General features: G+C 32.4%; 1 protein-coding gene across 2 annotated transcripts in view; it reads right to left on the bottom strand.

Annotated features, from left to right (window-relative positions):
- Positions 1–272: 272 nt before the first annotated feature.
- Positions 273–18883, bottom strand: part of LOC139809424 (14 kDa phosphohistidine phosphatase) — an 80900-nt gene continuing 62289 nt past the window's right edge. Inside the window, exons 3-4 of one of the 2 annotated variants that reach the window (XM_071772312.1) lie at positions 7847–7974; positions 273–3353 (exon numbers count right to left, since the gene is read on the bottom strand). In XM_071772312.1, the coding sequence (XP_071628413.1) occupies positions 3348–3353; positions 7847–7974 (134 nt within the window). In that variant the 3' untranslated portion in view covers positions 273–3347. Of the gene's footprint in view, positions 3354–4518; positions 4893–7846; positions 7975–18883 lie in introns of those variants that run through there. The other variant, XM_071772311.1, reaches the window with a different exon arrangement.

Raw genomic sequence — 18883 nt, 5'->3', positions numbered from 1 at the left:
TGTTCTTCCCCGTACTCATCACTTTTATCCTTTTTTCCGTCCCTCTGACGTCATTCGTTCCGCCTTTTCGTCGCTCTCGCTTGCTCCTCACCGAGTTTATCGTATAACAATTTGTAGTTGACAGTTTACCTCAGAATCTCGATCCGAATAACACGCGGAGGTGTCGAAAGTGTTCCAAACATAAAATCGCTCTTGTTTTCTTTCTGCGGAATTTGTTTTCTCTGTTCACCAAGATCTTGTGAAATAAGACGCGGTGAAAATTTGGAACTGTCATTTCCAACGCGATAGAAAAGTAACGAAGAATGGAACCCCATGTTAGAAATTAAAAAAAAAAGAGAAAAAGAAAAAATATAAATACACGAAATATACAAAATATAAATATACAATATAAATACTGCATGACGAGTAGTAAGGAGGTAAAAGGTATTAAATATAAAAGTGGAAATTTTTTATAAAATTTAAAATGTGCGATGTGTTAATTTTCAACATTCAGTTGTATTGTACAGCAATATTATTTTTATAAGAATAATTTTTAATAAATTATTACAGTTTTATTGCAGATAACAGCATGGAAGAAAAATATGTACAAAGTATTAAAAATATCTTACATATATTGTAAAATACATTATTAAATATTAGTATCGATTATTATTAATTTAATATTGTGGTAACTATATTAATCGGTATTAAAATGAGTTTTATCGATATCGTATATTGATAAGAAATTTCTTATTCTTGATATCATTTTAATAGCTCCAAAGAAGAAAAAAACAAATAAATAACATGAGTCATTAGAATATTATCAAAAGGTGTTATATCAATCTCTTCCGTATGATATCGGTGACGTTCTCTCAAAATGTATCGCTTTAGTCAATCGTTATTTGCCGATGTAGAACTACGTATTTTCATCAGGTTAGTGTAGTCCTCAGGTACCATGTGCACCATATTTTATAATCATGATCGCTATGAGCACGCATCTTAATTAACTATTTGTTGGATCAATATGTAAGCGATTCTTTTATTTTATTAAAGATAATTCAGACGGATGGATAACTTCATAAAATTAAATATAAAAGTTATAATTAACTAATAAACATGATAGAGATTCTCTTATATTGTCAAGAAAGTTCAGAAACTATTTTTTATTTTCAATCGTTAACTTATTTTTAACTTTATTATTTTAATTTTTTATTGTGAGATTCGAACAACTGGCATATTTTACGTCATTTATGTGAACAATATATTCTTTATGTTACTCAATTAATTAGATTGCTATTAGTTTTACATAATTTAATTTTTCTTCAAATTTCTTAAAATTAGTGGAAAATATGATAAAATATAATTGGCACATTGCGTAAAGAATTTTTGAATACGAGAACAAGCGTTGAACGAGGATTTATCAAGCATAATAACAGATACGACTCGGTCTTAATCAAAGTCATTATGATAAATTTTCAACTCGCACCTTGCGCCGCAAATGTGTGTGTCGAGTGTTCAAAAATAACCTGTGATTACGAGCGGCGTTTGTTCACTCTCGTAAGAGCATGACTTTGTTTCCGCAATCACAAATTTTCGTATCACTGACTTTGACTATTTCTCGAAAATTATCTGTCACGTTCCGTTCTCATATAATAAACTTATAAAATTCCAAACGTACACTGAGAAAAAAAAATTGTTAATCCCAAGAAATATTTAGTCCGATACGTTCAACTAAACATTTTAGTTAGTTAACTAAATATTAGTTGTTTCAACAATTTATTTCGTTTCCTTAATCAAGAATTAATTAATTCAACTAATGTTTAGTTAACTAACTAAAATGTTTTAGTTGAACGTATCGGACTAAATATTTCTTGGGATTGACAAATTTTTTTTCTCAGTGTATATACATATAAATTTCAAAGCTATTTTAAAATTTTCTATGATTTTATTTTAAAGAATTGCATGCATATGTATAATATTTGTTACTATTATATTTAAGAAACATTATATTATTGCAATTGTTGTTTTCCATAAAAATTGTAATAGTGTATTTTATACCTATATTTTGTGAAAAATTTGCTAGTAATGCTTGCATTAAGTTACGGCAATTCGTAGAAGTAATGTGCTATATAATTTTTATCATGTCAGATTACGATACAGATTTTATCATATCGTAAAGTTATCAATCTTTTACGCTCTTTCTTTTAATATGGTATTGAAAGGAAACTTTTTTACAATAGGAAATGCCCTTTTAATTCACATAATTCATATAAATCCAATAGAAATTTTTGTGATTGCTAATCACAGATTTAAGGTCTATATAAGTCACAAGATTTAGTATAAAATTGAAATACGATTATTAAAAAAAAGTATATAGAATTTTTGCAACTAAATATACAAGTACAGTCTTTCGAGAAAGGCTGTGTTACTTATATTACATTTACATTTTCGATGAGGTTTTTCGTTGTAAATCCTCGCATTTTGATCTTGATTTGTCTATCACACGACGTTTTTATTCATGTATATTAAATTTTTATAAATTGATAAATATACAATAAATATACAATAAAAAATGTACTACCCGAATTATCTTTGATTTCAGGAACTGAACATTAGGACGAGGCGATAATGACGAGTAGTGTTGAATATTTGAAAAGTTGGAATGGCATTTTTAAGATCATGCAATTGGTATAAGTCAATATTATTTTATTCATTTATTTGTTTGTTCAATTTGTTTGATTGTTGTTATGATTTCTTCATCATTTCAAATATTTAATATTATTTTTAATGTAATTAATTAATTATTATTAATGCAATCGCTAATTTTTTAATAAAAATTCAGGATAATAACTTTAAATGCAAATAAGTTTAATTAATGCATTTTTTGCGTTCTTATTGCATTTAATTATGATAAATATATGACATTTAATTAAAAGAATCAATATTTATTAATTTAAATTATTTAAAAGATACGACTTGTGAAACAATTTTATATCTATATAATATTTGAAATAACAGGACAAGGTTGTATTACTAATTTCCGATTACTGATTGCAAATATATTTTTTACAAGAATAGTATCCGTAACTTGTATTCCTAAATATAGAATATTGTCGTATTATTATAATAGTCAATTTTTTGACACTGTTAATTATTGTGGGACGAGATTCTATCTTTCTAATTGGCACTCTTAATTTTTTACTAACAGGTGCTGGGTACGATTTGCGTTGGAATCATCGGTAACGAGTTCAGTACCGTCTTTAATTTCTACAGTGTAGAATGTTACTTTCTTATTGCAACATGTACTTTCTACATTGCCACTTTTATTCTCTTTATCGGTTATCTGATGTCTCCTTCTGCTGCATCTATTATACCTAAAACAATTTATGCAAGTACTTTAATATACATAAATAAAATTGTGTTCTATTTTACGTATAATTTATTTATTGTTTAATCTATTTGTTTTGTCCTCTTCATAAGATAAGGACGATAAAAACGTGAATTATTAGAAAAAGCTGTTTGATATGATTTATTTTTAAAATTACATTAATTAACAATTTTGTGTTTAAATTTTCAGGAATTTCTATATCATTCCATAGCGTCCATATTATTACTTGCGGCTTCAATAGCATTGATGGTGCAGATACATAAGCGATACGTTATAATTCTACACTATAAGGCGTTATTAGCAGCTTCCGTAAGTACAGTACTATATATGTATAAAAAATTAAGTCCTTGATTGTGATATAAGAAATTAAAAATATAATGCAGTAATATTTACGTATATATGTATATATGGAGGGATAAAAATCACAGTGGTGTAAGTCAAATTTTTAAAAATATTTTCTCATGTGCATAGATGCCATGCAATTTATATATTATACAGATTAAATCTATGCACACGAGGAAATATTTTTAAAAATTTGACTTACACCACTGTGGTTTTTACCCCTCCATATGTATATATGTATTGTTTGTATATGTATGTATTATCAATTTTTTGTTTTATGTTGCAGAGTGTCGCAGACTTAAGCAATCAACTATAAATTATTTTTGTCAGTTTAAGATTAAACTTCTTTTAGTGAGAATATGTCAGAATCATAAAACGTGATTGCTAGGTTTAGACATATTGTATTTTGTAATTATATGTTATATTTATGCCTGTTATTAGAATTGTGAAAAGGATGTATTTATTTTTATTTAGATTTGCAGTCTGCTAAACACCATTTTATACGTCTGCAGCGCAGTCATCGGCTTTGGCACTTATAGACTCAGCGAAAACAACCTAGTCAAAGTGATGTCAACTGTCAAATTGCCATCAAATTGCCATCAAAGCGAGGGATATAATATCAAAAAGAGTGATCAAAATGATGTCGTCATGACTACAAAACGTCCTATACCTTAATGGTGATTATGACTGTCATTTTGATGTCTGTTTAATGTCAAAGTAAATAATTCCCTCTACAGTAATATAAATGCAAAATTAAAATAATATTAAAACTAAATTACATTGAAAAAGAGACAAAATAAAGACAAATATATTGCATAAGGTTTTTTAATCAGATTTAAGCTTTGTTCTTAAATTTATATGACAGGTAACTTAAAATCATATAGCAGTAAATCAACATTAAACGTAAATTAACTTAGTTAACGAATAAATTTAGGTAATGAATAAATTTTTCTCGTTACTCTCATGCGTTCCCTATCAGCGATACTCAAAGGTGGTGGTGGTGGTGGTAACACAGGATTGCCTGTCACCCAATCCCATTTATTAAGTTAAAAATAAAGTAACATATCGCGCCACATCATGTATTTCCTAGTTAGTAACCGTCGTCTGACCACGTGATGTTGTAGGTAGGATACTTTTTCTTCAATAACTCGACCGATATTTGATGATCAGCTTTGCCAAAACCCTGCGAACCGAATTAATAATCGATAAATAATAATTAATCGCATATCACATCCTCGCAAAATCAATGTAAAATATTGTCGTGTCATTCGTGACCTTTACGTGACAAAGTTTAGGCCATTTCAGTAGGCTCAGTTAACATATTCGCTAGCATAACGAACTACCCGGCAGCAATTATTACGAGAATAGACCTCGCGTTATTTTCAGTTTTACATAAAGTATATGCTTGACATCTCCACAACTGTCGCGTTGGCTGCAGCAACGCGCAAAAAGAAAAGTAAGGAAAAGAAAATAAAGAAAGCGGAAATTAAGCTTCTGGATATACTTTTTTAGATAAAATTTTAGACAGAAAAACTGAAGTGTATGTCATTTTTAAAGAAGCTAAATGCAAATGGCAGTAAAAAAAGATCTTTAGATGAGCAAAAATAATTTCTGAGTTCAAAAGAATAGCAATATAAATGCACTAAATAGCGAAAATAAATAAATCAATAGATTTGCTTATGATAATTATATGATACTTGCATTTATATTAATATTAATATTGAATCATGTTGAAATGTCACATGTACCTATATATGTAACGCTTGCATGGCAAAAATCACGATTGCATGAAATATTTTACAGTTTCTAACCGGAAAGAACATCGCGATTGTTATAGGTATTGGTAAAATATTTCAAAAATTTTCAATTTTTCTGTGATGTAATATCAATGCTCTTTTCACAGAAATTTTACGATATTGCTAATGCAATATCCCGCGTTCCTGCGGGATTGGGAATAATCTTCAAAATGTCGGAAGCCAAATAAAATACACGGCCGTTGCTCGTAGCTGTGACTGGCGATGCGAAAACAGAGCACCCAGTGTGATGTTTAAATTACTCTCCCCCGTGCGTCGTTGGATTTAAAAAGGGCGGCTCTCTCTTGATTAAACCTACAGCAACAGCAACCGTTCGCTTTTCTATCCGAACGATTCTTAGCTTCTTCAATATATTCGATTCAAATCTCTTCCTTAAATCTCGCGTTTAAAAAAATATTCTCTTGTTAATCTTGCTCGACTCTCGTAATATAAATTATTCATCTCCCAAGATGGAGTGCAAATTTCAATTTAAATTTTTGAATAAACGATCTGGGATGCTTCCGCCACTTTAAAATATATATCAATTCGTTCATTTCTTATAACGATATCCATACGACTACTAAGATACGAGTATTCGTGTTTCCTCTGGCATAGGTTGAGTGCAACATCGTGTTTGGGGCGTTTATATTTCACGAAACGCGCGGCATTGCGATATTTATCGTACTTCTCTTATACAACTTAAGTTTATTTACTGAAGATAACGGTAACTTGATACCGTCTTGACTTCCACAAATTGCCACTTGCCACCAAATCGAAATTATACAACTCTTTGTAAACTTTATACAATAATAAGCTCGATATAGTATTAAAATTTACATTAAGCACGGTAACTAGTAGCTCTGACGTCAAGAATTTTATTAAAGAATGATAGCATTAAAGCAGTTCTGTTTTAAATAAAATAAACTGTATCTCTTTTCTCGAATAAATAAAGCAAAATATATTAAATATTCTGGAAATAAAATTCCATTCAATACAAGATATTTGTACGATACGATAATCGTCGATATGGTAATATAGTTCTTATAAAATTTATATGAGAGGAAGAATAGAAAATGAGGAAAATATTGCTGCAAATAAGAATATAAAAGAATTCGTAAATATAAAAAACGTAATGTGTTTAATCTAGTGCGCCGCGCCTAACACATAGTAAAATTAAATGACATCGTATAAAAATAAAAATTTATGGTACCGCCCATAGTTTTTGCAACACGCCCGTAATAATTGGCTTATATACTATTTACGCGAAATATTATCGTAAATGGCGTAATATGGCCCGATAAAATCCAGCGACGTTACGGAAGTCGACAAACATTTCCGAGTTTACGTAAATGCAATTGCAATTTTACGCTTGGAGGTCGATCGACCAGCTTCAAGGTTTACAGCATTTTATACGCTTCAAGTATTCGCGGATGGCACGAAATAGCGAAATTTTTGTACCTTTTATTATTGAATGCAAAATACCTAATTTATTGCCGATTTACTGATTATTGAAATAAAAAACCAAAACACCTTTTTGTGTGTGGGAATATCCTCTGAGTTTAAATTTAAAGAACGATATGGACGTCAACGTCTCATTTGAATTCTTTTCAACTATCATGTTATTTGCACATTTATAGTAACGTAATAATGAGAGATACGGAGTAAAGACTACTCCGCTGAAAGAAACTCTTGTTTTACACATACAATTCTAGTAGCTGATAAAACACGCCTAACTTTCTATTCGATTGTGTTTGCGTGAAAAAGGCACGAATTCTCTCGGACCGACAAATTTAATCTGCTAAAGTTCGACATATGATGCCGCGTGGGCGTGAAGCTCGTGACGAGCAACAGAGTGCAGAGGTGAAAATGTTCATGCGCCGTTAATCATAGGTATTGCGACGCGTATTTCTCCGCCCGTGTTTAAAGCATTGCCTGATATCACGGTAATATCACGATCACGGCTCACTTTGGACATTCACATGTCGACTAATTGTCAATTTTACTTCGATAGATGCAAATGTAATTGCGACTAACAAGGACGTCGGACAATGAATGGAATATTCATACAGCGCGCAACGTCTGGCAATGAATAATAGTATAAAAAGTTAATTGGAAAATATAGAAATATACAAAATTACTATCGGGAAACTAAACAAACTGTTATTTTGTCATGAATGGACAGAATGAAATAGATTGAACACTAGCTGTATTATAGGAGAAACCCGTTATTTTTATTAGCATCTGGTGTAAGAGGAACACGTGTGAAAAATAAAATATTTTTACGACAGTCAAATCAGGAAAAATTGATTGAATAATAAATATCTCAATAAATTCCGGAACTTACTTGCGAATATCCATAAACTTTGATGGTTTTCTCGTCGGGGTCGTGCTCAATTCTTCCACCGCCCACGCAATTCGCTTGAAGACCAGCGTGTTTTTTTATTTGTTCGTCTACCTGATCGAATATGTCAGCTGAAACATAAATAAAATAACGTGCGTGATAATTTCGTACAACTTTAAGACTTGCGAACTAATCAGTTGGATTGCATTACGAGGTGAAGTGCGTAAGTAACTTGTAGCATTAACATGTACTGGATAGCGATCATGTAACTTTTCCCTAGGGCGGAAATAATGTGAAAAGTGAAAATTTTCGCCATTAACTTGAATGGTGAAACTTTTCACTTTTCACGTTTCCGCTTTAGGGGAAAAGATACATGATCGATCCCCTGGCCCTGGGCTAGTTTTCTTGCATTCGCGGTTAACTCGCGGTAACTAAGTTTGTATTGTTCCTTAAAAATACTTAATGTATACTTTCTTAAGTGATGCTTGCATAAGCTCAACAGAAAGATGCTTTTATCAATGATGAACTCTTCTGACTTGAATATAAGCGACAAAACTGTTAAAGGGAAAATTTGACAAACAGTGAATCGCGCGAGAAATAAACAGAATCGCAATCGTCCCTTACATCAGTATTGCTATTTCCCGTTTCGAAGAGAAGACGACAGCCATGATTTCCGCTTTCTCTATCGCTTCCCGCTCTTTCAAAGGTCGCGGAGAATTGTGCCGGATTACAACGTACCGATCGCAACGGGAGCGAACGCTAATCGCGTTCCCTTCGGAGGGTACTTATACATTCGACATTATCGCAAATTGCACGTCCCTCGGCAAATAATGTACGAAATGCGCTTCTCGTCTGAAACGCGATACGGATCCGCGACGAAAATCCACACGCGCGTATTGGTAAGTATCGAACGGTCAATCAGGCGCCATTGTGCGCCATCCGTGTGTCCTGCACCCGATACGGAAATGTTGAAAAGAAAGACTTAGTAGCGACTTGCGGAAAAATTGAGAAAAGCAACGTGCTTGTCCATGCGTATGAGCCTATGTGTATTTAAGAAACGTTCTTTGAAACGCATCATGCTATAACGCTTTACACGCATTGTAACGCGATAAAGTGCATCCCACATGTGCGAGGTGAGATAGACGATAAAAAAGGAGGATTTTTTCCCCTATAAAACCAAAACGGAGCGCGAAATGCATCATGCAAAATGCATAAAAACCTGTCACCGTGGCACGACAGCGCAGCAAAAATTCCTATTAGATTTATCGACGCGTGCTACCTCACGCGTATCTCAAGATCTTCGCTTCTATAAGTCACTCTCTTTGCAAACACGAAATTTTTGATATTTTCCAATTTTATTTTAAATGTTATCAATATAACGTAAATTTATATTAAATAATTTTCTATTATATTAATTACTTAATACAATTTTGTATTAAATATAACATAATATCAAAAGTGACCTTTAGAAATAATGTAAAATTTATATAACGTATTTAATATAAAATATATATTTATTATATAAATAAAAATAAATTTTACATTATTTCTAAAGGTCACTTTTGATATTATGTTATATTTAATACAAAATTGTATTAAGTAATTATTATATATATATATATATATATATATATATATATATATATATATATTTATATAATATATATATATGTAGAGATATATAATTTTATATCAAATATAAAAATTTTATGCCATTTCTAAGTGTCACCTCGACACAGAACACGCCAGCTTCGAAAAATTTGATCATACATATTGTGGAGGACATAGGTAACGAAGCCGAGAATCATTTTTCACCTTCCATGAAAAATGATCCATGAAAAACGAAAATGTGCGAAATAGCTTAAGAGCTGAGAGGGCTCGAGAAATTGGAAACTTTTTAGAAATGACTCGAACTTTTCATCTTTTTTTTTTCTTTTTAGAGAGCTTGACTCTGTCAAGAATAATACTAATTCAAGTTCAATATTATATTGCTTGATCTTGCTCTAAATTGCACAGTATCTAACAAGATTACAATACGCGTAACTTCTCACATTTTCTTCGTTCTTCGTTTTTCCACGAACATTCCTTTTCTCTTATTCGTTTTATTTCTTTGGTAAATAGGGTGTCTTCGCGTTTCCTCGTTATTCGAATAAGCATGTTCGTAACGAGCAACGCATCTACTGATTGGATCACGTTGCTGCCTGCCTTGAGACAAACAGTATTCCAGATAAGACATTCTATACAAAATCCATAAAAAAAATCTCTCGTTTCCATGAAAAAAACTCTCAACTTTCAAGCCGAAGGAATTATGATAAATGGGAATAAAGAATATATGATCCGTAGAATCCCCTTATTTCTTCAACATAACAACTGACAAAATAAAATTAATGATACTTGAAAAAGCGCACAACTTTCTTATTGTTCAATGTAGCAATATTTACAATTGGAGAATTATATCTAAATATCTTTATTCTAACTGTCAATTATAATAACATAATTTTCATAATTATCATATAATTATTAAACAATTACACCAATTAAATTATTTAAAATTTTGATAAAGTTCGTTTTCTGAATAAATAAATTATTCGTTGAGATCTGTATTTGTTAACTGAAGTCTAATGAATAATAATATTTAAAAAAACACACATATGTGGGTGAATTACAACAATATAATCTTCTATTGTTAAATATTCATAAAACTAAATCATTGGCGGGTCTCCACAACGTGGTCTCTGCGGTAACAAAGGCAGCGAGGATCGTGTACGTTCTGAATTAAAAAAAGAGGGACAAGAAAAATCGTCGACGAGGGAGAATCGGAACAGGCAGTTTTATCCCCGTCTCAGTGTTCATGAGTCTTTAACTTCCATGGGAAAGCGCATATATCTTGTCCTTCCGGGTCTATGTGTTGCCCATTAAGTCCTCTCTATCTCCCTATTCAGAAAACAAGGACTAAGGACGAAAGGTGAAGGTAAAGGGGCGTAGGATACGCAGGGGAGTTCGCTCGGAGTGCGTAAAGGCAACACATGTGGGTGAATTACAACAATATAATCTTCTATTGTTAAATATTCATAAAACTAAATCATTGGCGGGTCTCCACAACGTGGTCTCTGCGGTAACAAAAGCAGCGAGGATCGTGTACGTTCTGAATTAAAAAAATAGGGACAAGAAAGATCGTCGACGAGGGAGAATCGGAAGTGGCAGTTTTATCCCCGTCTCAGTGTTCATGAGTCTTTAACTTCCATGGGAAAGCGCATATATCTTGTCCTTCCGGGTCTATGTGTTGCCCATTAAGTCCTCTCTATCTCCCTATTCAGAAAACAAGGACTGAGGACGAAAGGTGAAGGTAAAGGGGCGTAGGATACGCAGGGGAGTTCGCTCGGAGTGCGTAAAGGCAACGAGAAATAATAGGAGAAATGGTCGGAGACCAACGTGCAGAAATCAGCACAAATGGAGAAAGATCTTTGAACGTAGACGGAAGGTACTGCTTTACGATTTGGATAGATCGCCAAACTGATTCTTGTGCTAAGAAAAGTGCATCATCGATTGCTTCGTCCGATAAAACTACCGAAATAGAGACGTGCCATCACCGGATCTGAATTATTACTTGTATATCTAAAAAAACGTTATTTATCTCTATATAAATGTTATGGAACCAACGAGTCTAGTGACAAAGATCGACAGAAAAGTACATCGGTAATAAGCAGGATGGTCGTTGTTTAACTAACATTTCGAAAAACGATGTCTAAGAATAACGATTTATTCCATAGACGTCTCACTATAAACGTTTAATAAATTTAATAAATTAATTTAAAACATAATGTATGCACTTTATATAAAATATTTTTTATCTGACACACAATAAATAATTAAACAAAAACTCAATATATTTACTCGTAAAGTCATATGAAACGCAAAGCAAAATATAATATCCTTCTCAATTTACGCAAATCTATTTTATATTATATAAAGAGGAACTTATATATAAATTATGAGTTTGCTCAAATCTTGCTTCGAGATTTCCGCACATCATATTTTAAATAATTTCTGTGCAGAAATATTCTGTAAAGCAAGTAATAGACAAATAGACAATTAGTAGGTATCAATCATTTAAAAATCAATCAATCATTTCAATACAGATTAAACAGATACAACTTTAGTTAGTTAAGTTAGTTAAGCAGATTACATCATTTCAAAATATCTTATCATCAAAATCTCGTCATCATCTGCTTTCGGCTATCGCTAGCAGCATCAAGAAGTTTGATCAATTTTTACGAGACTCGTCAGAAGAGAAAAGAGATTAACAAGAAATTGCGATTGCTGATTGGCAAAACTGATCCTGCATAAACGACGTCCATATAATGTTATTTCTTGTTAACCTGCCATTTTCATAATGAGTTCACTCAAAATCAACAAGAAATAAACAAAAAACAAATTTTAGATAAAACGACATTTTTAAATGTCGAACTGTTATGCCCGAGGTTATGCCCATTTCTATTATATTATTTAAAAAGATTATACATACGATCTTCTGTTCAAAGAAGATGTATTGTTGCACCTCTCTCGGTCTGACTTCAAACGTTCTTCGTATACTTAAATCTTCTTACGGTAACAATGGAACACACGTTAGAAATTAATAGAAATCGATGACAAGGCATATCCCTCAGTGGGCACTAAAAGCACGAACCGGTAACGCACTAAGTGCGAAACACGGTATAACGCAGGGTAAGTACGATGTAGCTACGGTTGATACAATATACGTATAACATACGAGAGAGAGAGAGAGAGAGAGAGAGAGAGAGAGAGAGAGAGAGAGAGAAGGGAGAAAGGGAGGGAGGGAGGGAGAGAAATGTATAGACTTCCAGTAGAGCATAGAGTTAATCAGCTTGCAGTGAGTTTCTGTCAGTGGAAAGTTCTGGAGCCACAGAGAGCGAATTTACACCATTTATAGTCGCAGAACAGATTAATGGACGCGTGGCACGATTGGCAGAAATATATTTGGCGCATCGTGCATAAAATATCCCAGCTTGAATATTTGAAGGTTCTTTTTCGAAAAGTACATAGCGTATCATGAAAAAGCACGGGTCGGAAAGCTCAAATTAATTACTCTCTTCTTCCCCCCCCCTCTCTCTCTCTCTCTCCTCCCTCCTCCCCATCTTCTCTGCAACGTGATTTAATCCCAACTGTACAAGCCGTTTCACACAAACAAAATTATAATTGTCATAATACAGTATAAGCCGAAAATACCTAAATGCTTAACACATGCCATATAACGCTAATAGGTATTGAAATTATCACATTTCAAGCTTGTGTTCTCATGGTATTTGCAAATAACTCCGACAAATCGAATAGTCTGGCGATGATTTAAAAATACTTCGCAAAAACGCTGCAAAATTTCAAGCTCGTAAAAGAAGAATAAGAAAAGTAAACCGATGACGCATCAACTAGATTTCTATAATATTTAAATTTTCAATATTAAATCTGCATAGAAAACTGTTTGAACTGAGATATTAAAGAAAACATGATCAATTCGTAAAAGTATGAAAAGTCGATGCTTGGCGAATTTACTGAAAATGTCAGATATTAAGATGACTATCGACGACAGGAGATTTACAGAGATCGGGCGGGGCGGTTCCATTCTTAATGCCTCGTTTTTGCAGATTTATGACACCGATTTGCGCTCGTTACTGCAACGAGAGGTTCGAGACACGCGACTCCATACATGATAGCAGCTTGTAATAAAAACAAACGAGAGGATACACGCGATTAATGCAGCGTCACCGTGACATAAATATAAAGAAAGTAAAGTACCTAAGAACGATAATTTTGCGATCAAAATTCATATTTTGTATAATTACCTCACCACAATCCATATAATAATTATAAACTGTAAGTTACATAAATTAATACTTAAACGACTTCAAAGTTTGCAAAACGAAAATTTATATAAGGTTTTAATCTTTAAAGTTCGGAAATTACGTTGTAGAACTGACAGTTGATGGCTAAGAGGTAACGAGGGAGTGCTGCGAACTGTGAAGGTTAGGACGTGAAAGCAGAGAGATAGGTAAGTTTACCTTCATATGAAGCTTACATTCGAAATTACTGTATTTGGATTAATGTCAGAGAAATATAAGAATTCTCTCGTGCCACGTCGTGAAAACCGTACGAGATAAAATCAACTCAGAAAACTTTTAAACGTTCTTCCAACATCCCATTTGCCAATATTTAGTTCGAAGGAATTAACTTCCGTCAAGAAAAGCGTTTTATTGCGAATTATTTGAGGCAACAACGACCATCCGGCCACTTTATGTAAGCTGGACAAATGGCTTTCTGCCAGATCTATTCTAACCGTCGACGAGAAATTAAGACGTATCATCGGTTATACATGCTCTCTCCGTAAAATATGAATCGCGATCGTAAATCATACCTAACGAAACGCCAAGTAACGACACACAAGCAATTAGTGCTTCCCATTCCGCCAAGGATAAAATAAAATGGCAATTAAGAAAGAAAAAGCATGGAATAAAAACGAATGATACGCGAAGCTCGTATACAATGAAATTATATCTCTCATCAATATTTATAACTTGCGAAATATTTAGAATTTCAATTGCACATCCAATATATTCGTTGTCGCGTACTGCTGCTAATAATTGCAAAGAGGATTGTAAAGCTGTTGAAATAAATCTACACAAATATTAAGATTTATATATCTCATGCAATTTTTCCATATACTATAATGACATTTAGAGACAAATGTACTTTTTTGTAAATTACATTGTTGTATAAAAATTATATTATTAAGAAATATTTGTTTATCTTCGAACTCTTAATTCAATTCATTTCCAACATTTAAATTAATTGTGTTTCCAATTCGTGACTGTAGAATGAAAAAGATTAATAATGAAAATTCAAGTAACATTTAATAAATATACAATGCGCTAACTTTATTAAATTATCTCTATATCGAATTGTCAGGACAACACATTCTGGCAAAGAACTATTTCACGCACTATTATCATAGAGAACACGCTTTATTACTAAAAAAGCACTTTCAAAACGTTGACTTAATCTTGAAAATAAATTCTCGATATTCCACATGATTTTTTTTCATATATAGAAGAAATTTATAAGGCGCTCACATTTGTTAGTTCTTGCGGAGACGTAAAAATGCAAAAATAAACGGGCTATTAAAGTCACAAGAATGGTATGTTATGTTTTACAGAGACCGCGAGAGAAAAATTAATTGGCCGCAACGTAAAATTCTATCACGCAGAGTAGGTTATAGTAACTACGGGTCTTTCTCATTTACATTTGTTAGAAAATGATTTTAAATACATCGCAGAAAATTTAATAAACTCCCATTTATTTCGCGACGCAAAGTATTTGACAGTGGAAATACTTAAAGTAATTATCGTGATTGTCAAGACTTAAAATGAGAACGTAACGCGATAAATGTTTCGCAAGGTATAATAACAATTTTTTTAGTACGATAACGATTTCAATGGATTTATGAAATAAATTTGTCTCTCATTTTCTATACTTATAATGTCACTCATTTTTGTCTTAAGCTATCACGAATATTATACTTTAATGCTCCGCTTTGCACATTCATCAACTGACTTTTTTAAAACAGAAATAATTCAAACACTGTCAAAAACATTATTTATCACATTTTGCAAGTTAAATAAGAAAATCTTTTTAATTAGACGCCATGAGTCTCTTTATCATGAATATAAATTATAATAACATAGTACATATAATATCTATATTATCTATATACGTGCAGTATATATAATAAATACTAATCTAGAACCATCGATGCGACGATGTAAGCGCATTATAGAATAGAAGAGATTATAGAATAAAATAGAACAATAGAAGGACTAGAATAGAACAATAGAATAATAAAATTGAGAAAATTTATGTTAGATTTTTAGTCGTTACATCTATCGATAATCGATATTGGCACAAGAATTGTATACAAGGTTATACAAGTGGAAAAAATTGTACTGTGACGAAATCAAACATAAAATTAATAAAAAGAAAAAATTTTCTCGTGCATACATATACATGTATCTTTCCATTAATTTAATATTGGAAAATTTTTAAGCAGTTTTTAAAGTTGAAACGTTATTAGTTTCATTCATTTCCTAAAATCAGTATTATTTTTATTAAGCAGCATATGAAAAAGATATATTTAAAATAAATTTAAAAAGTTTTTAAAATATATCATACATGATCGTGCAGTAATTATTTAAATTATAAAGCTAAGAGTTTATCATCTTCCGAAGAATTTGAGTCATACGTATAATCGTGTGGCATGTTATATTCATTAGCGATTTATTTTGATTCTAAGAAAAAATTTGATCGAATATAATTACTATCTTCAACATTTATGTAAATTCTATGTTACTAAAATATTTAGAGCTACCGCAAATTGAAAGAAGAAAAGATTCACTCAATACGTCAAGTTAAAGTCCCCACATGGATATTCGTTGAATTCATGCGAGAAGATACCAAAAATACGATCTGTAATTAGTTGAAAACTTCCCGATCATAAAACGTCGGTATTATTCATTCGGCTGAAAGCCATGAAAATTAGTAGAAAAATATCACGATTGATTTTCTCATAAGCCCTGTTCTTTTTAGCTGAACTTCTTGCACGGTTCATCTTTTCTCTTTTTTTCTGCGAAAAGAATGTGAAAAGAAAAAGAGGAAAGATGAACCGTGCAAGAAGTTCAGCTAAAAAGAACAGGCTTATAACCGCAGTAGTAAAGAGTGCAGGTCGTTCAACGGTAGATACCGATTTCAATTTCCTAATGCACTGTGAAAACGAAGAAGCACGAAATCTCAGAGAAGGCAAATATACAATACTAATCAGCATTATCAGCAACTACACGAAAGAAGCATCGAGAGAAAGCTTTTAGCTTTCGTTAAGCTCTTTTAGAGAATTTTAAATGTTTAGTCGAAGCTTCATTAAACTATATATTGGCCATTAATACTGCCATTTAATAAAAGTTATATTAATCGAATGTTTACTTGAGATATACGATGTCAAAGACGTAACTTCATCAAAAGAGCGCGCGCGCACAATCCTAATATTCATTTAGGAACTTCTTTAATCTTCCTTAATCCAATATTTGCTAAAAATCTACTTTAATTTTAAATAGGTACGCTAATTCGAATTACATTATCAAAAATATTCTAATTAAAAAAAAACAGGTCAAAACGTTTCTTCTAACTGAAAAAAGTTAAAGTAAATAAGATTCTTAAAGCAATCGTTAGTCTATACGATATAACGAAAATGTGCTCACCCTCTTCGATTCAGCAAGTTTCGAGGTATTTCCAATACAGACGCCCACAGTGAAACGATCGTCTCGAAGGAAGCTTACGAAACAAATTCTAAGTTGCGGGAAGATAGTGTGAACTGGAACCGTGAAACTCGACCGAAGATTGACATTCTCTATCGATAGTCGCCACCCTTGTCCTTCCGCAAGTTATTTGTACGATCGTTAAACATAGCCCATTTTCCGAACGCTCGTCTATAGTATCATCTCAAATACAGAAACAAGCACGGAGATTTCAAGTGCCAAATTCCTGAAGTCTCGACGTTCTCTCTCTCTTTCTTTGTTTCGTTCCTCATACACTATATCATAATATTTGAACAAACTTTATGTAAATGGCGAGATAATTAAATTCACAAGAAAGGGACATGCACTCGGCACTGGTAGCTCTAATTCATCGTAAAGAGGTGTTGAAGTTTCAAAGGACTGTCCAGCAAGTTGCTAGAAACTTTTGCTAAATTGGCTTATCTACTTTAAAGCTGCATATCTTGATTCAGAACGAACTTGATAAAAAACTGTTTAATGGAAGAGTTTCGCAGGAAGTAGAACTTTCGTGAATCAGAAAGCAAACGAGACTCGTGAGACTTGTCAATTACCGTTAATTACAGAAAATTGAGATTATACATATATAAAGAGAGTTGAAACTTCATATATACAGAAAATATCATGTCAATTTATATAATAATTAGATACTATCAAACAGTTTTAATATCCATCGAGAACTCATTTTAAATGAATCTGAATGATAGATAAATTGCAAAATAATTTTTGAATATTTTAAGCTTAATTCTGCTGAAATGTTTTAATTGATCACATGATATTCATCATCTAATTGATAAGCACACTGCGCCTTGCTTTGAAACTGGCATTACGCCTTGTGTATCTCAATAATCGATTAATAGTTCGACATACGCTCGAAATGCTGATATGATGTCTATCGTCGTTCATGTCAATGTCACAATTCTGAGAGCGGTGCTGCGTTATATATCTTCGGGTCATCGATTTAGGAAGAAATTTACGAGTTTTAGTTGTGTAGCTAATTCCTTTAATATATCAATAATTTTAAGAGAGAGCTTTCTCCTATCTATTATCTAGAGATCCCCTCTCTCTCTCATCTCTCTACCTCTCCTCACGATAGCCTCCCTCCTCCCCTCTCTCCCTCTAACCATCTCTCCCTCTCTCTCCCCGCTCTCTCTCTCTCTCTCTCAATCTCTCTCTCTCTCTCTCTCTCTCTCTCTCGACTGAGTTTTCACGCACATACAACATTTATATTCATGAATCTTTGTTACCATAGATCGCGAATAAAAGCATAGAAGATCTTAAGCGTTTTATGCATAAGTACACGTGAATCGTATCCGAGTTCAGATTCTTCTTCTTTATCGATACGGTATCCGAGCCAATTTTATGCCTCACTTACTTTTATTATTTACAGTGGACGTATACATATACTGTAAACGCACGACTTCTTTCATCAATAACCTTTGATCCTGTACATCACCTGTATAACGGTATTTCGTTCTTTCTTTATTTTCCATATTCAATATAGCTACTAGCATTGCGTGAAGTAGACCACTGGAATAATATTGTTATGCTAGCTACATGTGACGAGAAGAATAAAAACAATTTGTGCAAACTCAGCAACAAAACATTATATTATTACTTTCAGTTTTAGTGAATCGTTTCATGATTTTTT

Source organism: Temnothorax longispinosus, chromosome 3, assembly GCF_030848805.1.
Source record: "Temnothorax longispinosus isolate EJ_2023e chromosome 3, Tlon_JGU_v1, whole genome shotgun sequence".
Classification (NCBI taxonomy): Eukaryota; Metazoa; Arthropoda; class Insecta; order Hymenoptera; family Formicidae; genus Temnothorax; species Temnothorax longispinosus.
Note: the sequence above shows the minus strand (reverse complement) of the source record. Positions and strands in the feature narration are given on the sequence as shown.